Here is an 8,868-nt window from a genome sequence, read left to right on the forward strand (position 1 = left end):
CCAAGGCACTGTGCGTGGCCGGCTGTGGGTTGGCAGGTGCGTCTGCAGCACCAAACCCACCATCCCAGCAGCCCTCTGGAGAAACAGCATCAGGTCTGGGTCCTTCTGCATGAAGGAAAAGCTCAAATTATTGGCTTGGATCAAAACAGAACAAGTCATCATCCACAAAGGAAATTAAACCAGTAATTTGGCTGCAATTCATTTCTTCAAGTGCAGAAAGCACATAAGGTATACACTTTACAAAAAGAAAAAGGTTGTCTGATCCTACAACAGTGAAAATCTAATGCAGATTAAATAGGACATGGTACATTGGTTATGAGCATTTGTTCCTTCAGAAAGTAATCAACTTAATGAAAGAAAGCCTTCATTAAAAAATACCCCACTCTTCCCTTCCAGAAAGATATACGCGCCAGCAACCAAAGAGATTGTTATACAGATAATGCAAGGCAGTAGCAGACATGATGTGGGGAAGGTGAGGCACACGATGCTGGAGAGAACGCACAGCCCTTGTGAGTTGAGTTGAGTTGCGTCTGCTCGCACAGGCCCAGGAGCCACTCAGGGACCAAGTGCACTGCTGGCACCAGGGCACAGCCCCGCAGCCTCAGCACAGACAGGAGCTGCAGCCCCTGCCCTCCCACACTCAGTGAACCTCACCACTGCCATGTGTGGCAGGATCCGCTCCTGCTCCAGGACGGGGAAAGCTCCAGAAGAGAGAGCACTTTCAACTCGCTGAGGAGCTAGACTTGGGGTACAGGAACTGCAGGATGAGGAGGACAAGCTCTCCGGGAACCGAGGCACTAGACTCTGTCTCTGTCACCACTGACAGACAGAAGAAGCCTATGTTTATACAATCTCAGGCCGTGCAAGACTTCCTAAACTCGCTAATGCAAAGCCCAGATATTCTTTAAATGTACGTGCAGAGTGCATAACAGATGCATCAAGCAGATTAAAACAAATAAGCCAGGCACCAACTCATCTTCAGCTAGCTTGTGGGATATATGTATGCAGCTTCTGCAGCCTTTTTTAGGCGGAACTCAGAGAACCTCTTACTCAGCCCACATACCTGCTCGCATTCATGCTGACCTGTATCAGCAAGGGTACTTTCAGAAAAAAAATAAATCCTACCTATGTATCAAGGCTGAAAATCAACAATTTGCACGTTTTTCAAAACGTAAAAGCTTTCACATCAATTTTTGGGTTCAGAGCCTAAGGCTTTACTTCTGGCAATTCCCCACCTTTCATGCTTGAGCACTGAGATGGGAAGTACCTCTGCCAGCTCATTGTGTCACCCATCCTCTTGGGCCAAGCACCTTCACATGGCATTAACAACACACGGCTACTGCGGAGACCTCAATCCCCTCTCCTTCAGAGGAACCAGTACCCTTCTCTACACAAGGTACTTTCGTTTCCGAATGTCCCCAATTCCTTCACGGCACAAAGCAGTCGTTCTATAGGTGTGACTTAAGGGTGTTCAATACTTTGCAAACATCTGCCTAACTGCAACAGACAGAGGATGAACTGGGGCAGAAGAACCGCCTCTGCAAGGACTTCACCCACGCTGCTGCCCAGTGCTCACCTCTAAGCTGCACGTCACAAGCCCTGAGCCTGAGATCCCATCTGCCTACCCTGCCATGCTCACCGGGAAAAAGGGAAGTCAGCTGCAGTGTAACTTTAACAAACCAAATGAGTAAATAAATGCAGGTCAGCTAAGATGACAGAAATTCCACTTCACTTCTTAAAGCAGAGCAGGGCTGCAGGAGGCCACCCAGCCCTCTGCTGCTCCTCAGCCCCCCACTGCTGTGCTCACAGCTTCAGCTGCACCCGGAGGTCCCCACTGCACAGGAGAGAAGCTTGCTGTCCTCCCAAGGAGAGCTGCTAAGCCCTTCAGTTTACACAAATCTCCTTTAGCAGCTGAAGTTACAGCTCATGTAAGCAGATCACACTCCTGGGCATTTGTGCAGCTTGCGTGCAGTTAGAAATAGCACAATGTATGGCCAATTGGCATTTCCAAACCATATGCCTAGGGCAGTGGAGGGAAAGGGGCAAAAGGTGGCACAAACACAGATCCAGGTGTCTGAAAATGCAGCAGCAGAGGTCACAAACACACAAGGGCTATGAGAAGCAGGACAATTGGCAGGCTGCCGCCAGAGGTGCAGCTCCAGCCCCCAGCACCAGGCACAGAGGCATGCAGGGCAGGCTGCTCCAGACTTGTTCTCCCACTTTGTGTCAGTGTGCACGACGCTGACTCCAAGCTGTTTGAAGGAAGACTTTTGAGAGGCAGTAATTAAGTTGGATGCTTGGTTTTAGTTGACTGAACCATCCAGAAACCAGGCCAAGAAAAATCTCGAGCACTCCTCTTCTGGGCTGAAATATTCCACATGACCAGGTAGGTGTTTTTAGAACTCCAGCTACCACAGCAATCACCACAGCTTTATATGCAGTTATGTAACCTTCTTGTGCCACTGCTAGAGCAGAGAGAAGGAGTAAAAGGAAAAAGAAGAGTGATTTATGTTGCTTCATGAACTGCTGGCAAGCAGCACTGGCTGCATGCACATACGGAGCCCTGAACATCTTTGAAGGTGAAGTCATAATCCGACGCTCCAAATTTTACATTAGAGCTTACTATATATAGCAAGCACGCAATAAGCTTTGGTTTCTGCTGTACGTAGTAGCAGGGTGCTTTGTTGATGAATGGCTGAACGGACAGATGCTGAGGGTCTATTAGCTAATAGCAGTAAAACTAAAATCCTCAAAAAGGCGGTTTTTGTAACGCTTAATGGTATCACAGCCACGGCCTGGGGGCTGGGGGAAATAAAGGACATTCTCGACTGGGAAAGAAAATGGATACACATTCTGTAAGCTTGTGCCACACAGAGATATACATGAATGTCTACAAGCAATTTTTATAAAACGCTTTACTGTTAAAGAGCTGCCTATATAAAACCAGAAGTAAGCTGGCTTTTTAATCATTGTGAAAGATAACAGAAAAGCAATTGCTTAACTCTAGGAACTTGAAGTTTATGCAGTTGTAAGACTAAATATGAAGTTCAAATATGATGTTATCAAGAAAGTGAACAGAAAGCAAATGCAACAGTACAAGAGAGCTTCCTGTTCTTGGGAGAGCATCAGCTACAGAGCGCACGGTCAGGCTGCAGTGCCATGCCACGTGGGGCTTGGCTCCCAGGACACATCCCACAGTGGAGGCTGTTGAGAAATGCATCCCCAGCACCCAGCTGCAGCCTCTCCACTCCCCAAAAAGCCTTTCTGACCACCCACCACCTCTGGAGACAAATCCCAGACCTGAACTGGGCTGAGGACAACACAAGAAGTCCCACCAGGTCTGTAAAAGCCTCACAGTTACCACTCCAGGCAGACAGTGCTGAGGTCAGTCCCCTCCACTCCCTGTATTTCAGCCTCAGTTTCTTCTGGCTTTCATTTTTTTCCCAAGCAATAGTCCAGACATCTGATTACCAAGAGCTCAGCTCTCCAGAATAGCCACTTTGGTACATCAAAGATGAGTTCCCTACTGTATTTCTAGCATCTCCAGCTGTTGTCATGGAGCACCTCCCAGGCTGGCCAGGCTCAGGGACACCAGCGGTCCTGTCCCCAGCAGCCTCCTGCCCCCATGCTGCTGTGAAGGCCCTGGGGCTGCAGGGCCAGACCCGAGCCCGATCCATCCTCCCCTAACCTCCTGCAGAAGGCTGGGGAGCACACAGCCTACCCCCAGCTGGGACTTCGCAGGGCAATGAAGGGCGTTTCTGAGGACAGACAGAGCCAATGCTGTCCACACTCCCAGGCACTCATTTTTCCAGGCTCTGCAGTAGAGGCAGGCCCAAGGAAGGACCGGGCCACATGCTGGCTCCCACCCTGGGGGCCATGGGACCTGATAGCCAGCAGGGTAGGCCCAGGCCAGTGAGGCCATCCGATCTCCTGGTGCTGTCACTGCTTTCAGGCACTGCCGTTAACAGCGGCCTTCAGCCTCAGAGCGAGCAGAGCCAGTACTGGTGCTGTGACACCGGGTACAAACTCAGCCATGTTCAGCTGCAAAGCAGGAGCCATCTCTGCAGCACACACAGCACCAGGCTGGTGGCACCCCTGCACAAAGGCTACAAAAGCAGAAGCTACAAGGCCTGAGAACACGCAGAGTGTGTTTTTCTCCCGGCTATGCTCTAAACCAAGTGTCTTACAACACAGCTTTTACGAGCTGCTAGCCTCCCTGCTGTTCTTCCAGAAACCTTGGCTTAATAGTCAGTGACAGGGTTTTAATAAAGTACACTCCTTGCAAAAGAATAAGGACAGAATAATAAACACACAAAACAATCATAACTTCTCCAAACCAAAAAGGTTTTCTTTTTCAAATCCAGTTGCTTGCAGTTTTATATGCATTCACAAATTACCTGAATGGTTCGTACGTTTTTTTCCAGCAGTTCCCCTCCATGACTTACAGAACAGCACCATATGTCAGCAGAGATCCACAACAGAATGTGTCAGCAGCTCCAAACCTCTGCCATGCCTGGGACTATCAGGAGCAAAGTGCAGGCGCTGGATGCACCTCCCAAGCACAGCAAGGGGCCCTCATGCAGCTGCTGGAGAAGTCACAGCACAATGGACTTTTCCAGCTGCACAGTGTGGTATTACAGCTATATGCCTGCTCCTGGAAACAGCTGTAACTGATACAACAAGGCTGTGCTGTCTGTTAAGGACCACAGAGCCTTCTGACTTTTAATTGTAGCTCAGATGTCAGCGTCCAAGTCCTAGGACTAAGGAAACGCAAACGTGAGAGAAAAGTTAAGTTACAGCATTCAGGAAAGAACAGTCAACTAGCAGCTGGAAAAATCTTGCAGAGCTACCCTAGGATCACTCAAGGAAAGCAGTAAAATTCAATGCTCCTGGTGGAAGTGAACTAGATAGAGGGCAAAGACCAGAACCAATGAGCTGTCATCCAAGTGACATACCAAAGCCCAGGCACGTGGGTTTAGCAGGGAATCTGAGCAAACATGGCACGTGTGGAACATGGGAAGTTGTTTTGTTCTGCTTTTCTCGTTTTCTTCTGAGTAAATGCAGTTGTGTATCAAATCATCATGCAGGCAGCTCACCTCAGACACAGGTAAGGCAGAAAACCAACCTCAGAAAGCCAGCTGAAGGCCAACACAACAGCTGTACATGGTAAATGACTCTATGTCATTTACCCTGGTCATCTCATCATTTTCTCATTGTTCTCATTATCTTCTCCTTTCCCTCACTTTACAGACGTGCTCCATACTCTCTGCTCGGCGCCTACAGGCCAGCGGAGCTCACAGCACTATGCAGGTGACAGCATCCCTCCTGCTGACATGCCCCCAGACTGGTTTATCCAGGAGCCACAGATTTTGGCCATTATTCTTTTGTTGGAACAGACAGCACCCCCTGAGCACGCTCCAGATCTAGCTAGTAACGAATTTGGGTCCAATCCAAACACTCTCAATATAATAAAGCCTTAAGCTAGAATTAAGCAGCAAAACCAAGGCTGAAGCTTAAACGCTGCTGCCGCAGTTACATATTCTTACTTGACTGAGTGTCCAGCTGTCCAGAACCCTGAGCCCACAAGATGAACATGCTAGACTCTCAATACACACTCCAACCAGGCTTGCTGGGATGGAATAACTCAATTCAATCAAGTTCATCACTCTCAAGCAAATTGCGAAGCCCCGCAACAGAGGATCTAAAAAGTCCTTTTTTCCCCCAGGATTACAGGAGCACAGCCCATCACAGTCCCATTGCATTCTAATTGCTGAGGTACAGAGCAGAGAACAGCCTGCAGCAGGAGCAGTACTGGCTTGCGCACACACACTCCTTGTGGCATGAGAAAGAAAACTCGGGGAAAAGCTTACGGGACAATATAATGAACCAGTAAAAATCCACTGCAAGACACTATATAACAGCTATGCATTTAACAACAAGACCCTTCCTAATGATAAGTAATGGTTTTCAGGTTAAAAGCTAATCCACCCCCTTGTTTAATAGCATCACAGATGAGGTCCTATCTAGGTAACGACGACTGGAAGGCTGTGAAACAGTTCTAGACCTTAGTCAAGCTGATGGAATTTTGCCCATGGATTTCACTGAGGGCAGTGCAGCAGGCAGCACCAGTACTACACACAGCCATCCCGTTCCCAGTCACACCACAGCCGGCATTTACAGGTACCGCATTTTCATCAGGGACAAAGTTTTGACTGTTTGACGTGAGGGGAGACCTACCCACCTCCACACTTGCAACCAGCAAAAGCAAAATACAGAGGCATCAAAAAGAATTAGTTCCCATGTTCATGCTCCCAATTTTACGTCCTCCAAGAGGTTGCAGGTGAAGACCAGAAGAATTGCAGTGGGTGATCCTGACCAGCCTGCAGCTACGCGCCAACACCGCAACAAGCCAAGCCACGAGCGCTGTGAAATACTACTCCCCAGCCAGGCGGTTTTTAGTAGCATCATTTTGAGTAGTCATAAAGAAAGTGCCATCGTAAGAAATAGACACTACAGGGGTTGCAGTAACTGCAGGGGAAGAAAGGACCTTCAAAAGCACCTAATTCTTGTGGGTAACCGCTTGGTATAAGCGCCTAGATGCGATAAATATAATCTCAACTCCAAGAAGAGTTTTAGTTCAGAAAACAGCCTGGGGCCGCTGACCCTTCAGCCTCACAGGATTAGTTCTGTCCCAGATGAGTTACTACCAATACTCACCACGTCCCAGCTGCAAATGACTCTCACATACCACTGCAATTGTATCAGCTCTCCGAGCAAGCACTGCCTGCTTCCTGAAGGTGTCAACTGCTTTGTGCTCCCCTCTAGGTTCGGGGTGTTGGTCCCACATTCCTCCCAAAGCTCTGGAGCTAACAGCTCTTATCACCTCTGAAATTACCACCACCAACTCACACCCAGGCATTTAAGTTTAATAACTGATGAGATCAGTTCTCAAGGAAAAAGAAATGCAAACAGGGGAATGTTGGTTAAAAAAAGACATGGAAGTTTCTCTGAGGGAAGCGCTGGCCCGGCAAGCACTCACCTGATGCTGGCGGCACAGTTATGTTTCAAACTGTGTTAAGAGATCTCTTATTTCTGGAGTCAGGTGCTCCACCGCCTTCGCAGCCTCCGTGATAGCTTTCCGATACATCCCTTTCTTCTTGCGATTAAATCTCAGTTTGAAAAATTCAGAGAAAGGAGAAAGTTTTGAAACAGATAAGAATGAAGTCGTTGGAGAACCAAACCATGAAACTTTGGCTTCTCGCCACGAAGGTTCCCCATTTTCCTTCTGGCTAAGGTTTATATCAAGAACACGTGCTGGCCACCATGGAAATCCATGAATTTTACCCCAAACAATATCCCCCACTGATACAGTTCTGCCGTCTTCGGTGACACATTTGGACACGCTTTGGGTATGCAGCCTAACCGTCAAGGGCGGCACAATTTTACGCTCATCTTTTGAAGATGAAGAGACTGATGCATCATCACCAGGCAAAAAGTCACACATTTCTGGTGATGTTACCTCCGAACTAGAAGACTTGGATTCGTCTAGACTGTCATTACTACACACCGACAAACTAGAAGAATCTGCTTTTCTTTTCCGGTAATTCATGAGGAAAGCCAAGTTATCGTGTCCGTCTTTACCTTGGGAAAACCTTTTAAAGTCATCGTCTTCACCCGAACTCCCCGAAGAGATCTCAGCCAAACCTCTGTCTGCCGAATCATTGGTGTAAAACGCACCAGGATTGGTCTCCCCGCTGTTCTGAAGGACGTTTATCTCATCGATCAGTTCTGCCTTATAAATGGAAACACTCTGACCATCGTTGATGCGATGGGGCTTCAGCCGTATCTTTGGAGGTGGGACATCCGCACTGGGATGCGCCGGCCGCGTCAGCTTCAGTTTGGGAATGGAAGCAAGCTGGCCGCCCGCTGCCTTGTCTGTTAAGCATTTGGTTTCTCGACACTGCTCAGCGTCCCCGACCTCCTCCCGGTCCTCCTCCCCGTTCTGCACCAGCCGTTCAGCACAGAACGGTTTCACCGAGCCGTGCACTCGGGAGGGGATCTTCACAACCTCGCCCTTCCCTTGCGGCGTGCTGTAGGATATTTTGATAACGGGTGTCCGATGCACCAGCTCCCCAGAAAATTTGTCATCCTCTCTCTTCTCTCTTTTGTTCCTTTTCTCCAGGCAGTCGGAGTCGCCGTGCTTTTTCTGTTCCTTGTCCTGAATGCTCAGCTTCCTCCTCGTTTTCGCGTTCTGCCCCGCCGTGCTCTCGTCCTCGGGGTTCAGAGTGTTTTTACACTTCTCACAGAGCACCTGCCTAGGCCGCAGCCTGATGGTGCTCATGATCAGCCGCCCCGGGTCTCTGTTCCGCGACAAGCGCCGCCGTGTCCTCTTGATGGTCCGCGGCGGCGGCTGCGGAACCCACTGGCTGTAGGTGTGCCGCAGCCACAGCGGGCGCGGGAAGGGCGCTCCCTCGAAGTAGGGCGGGTAGGGCGGCAGGCTGCCGGGTGGCGCGGGCAGCAGCGGCGGCACCTGCTCGTCCCCGGGCTGCGGCTGCGTCTCACCACGCGTGGGATCCCCGGCAGCAGGAACGGCGCAGGCAGCGGCGGGAGGCTCCTCGGGCTTCGGGAAGGAGGACGGCAGGCAGAACAGCCCGGACCTGCAGCAGGGTGAGAGATGGAGGGAGACAGTCAGGGCGGTGGAAGGACGCGCCTCTGGATGGCTGCACAGCAAACGCGCCAGTTTCACAAAAACGAAAAAACACATCGCACGAGGCTTCCATTTCCTAATAATGCGGTATTTTTCCCTTTTAAGACAAGGCAACCATTTCCGCGGCTGAAAGAAGTAACTCTGCTTCAAAACTTAGAAAA

General features: G+C 49.6%; 1 protein-coding gene across 14 annotated transcripts in view; it reads right to left on the reverse strand.

The window, feature by feature from the left end:
- PWWP2B (PWWP domain containing 2B) overlaps positions 1-8,657 on the reverse strand; it is a gene marked incomplete at its 5' end in the record, with an annotated part of 42,591 nt that extends 33,934 nt beyond the window's left edge. For all 14 annotated transcript variants that reach the window (XM_021398453.1, XM_021398443.1, XM_021398452.1 and 11 more), the window contains 1 exon segment: positions 7,040-8,657. In XM_021398453.1, coding sequence (XP_021254128.1) covers positions 7,058-8,657 — 1,600 coding nt within the window.

Source organism: Numida meleagris, chromosome 5, assembly GCF_002078875.1.
Source record: "Numida meleagris isolate 19003 breed g44 Domestic line chromosome 5, NumMel1.0, whole genome shotgun sequence".
NCBI lineage: Eukaryota > Metazoa > Chordata > Aves > Galliformes > Numididae > Numida > Numida meleagris.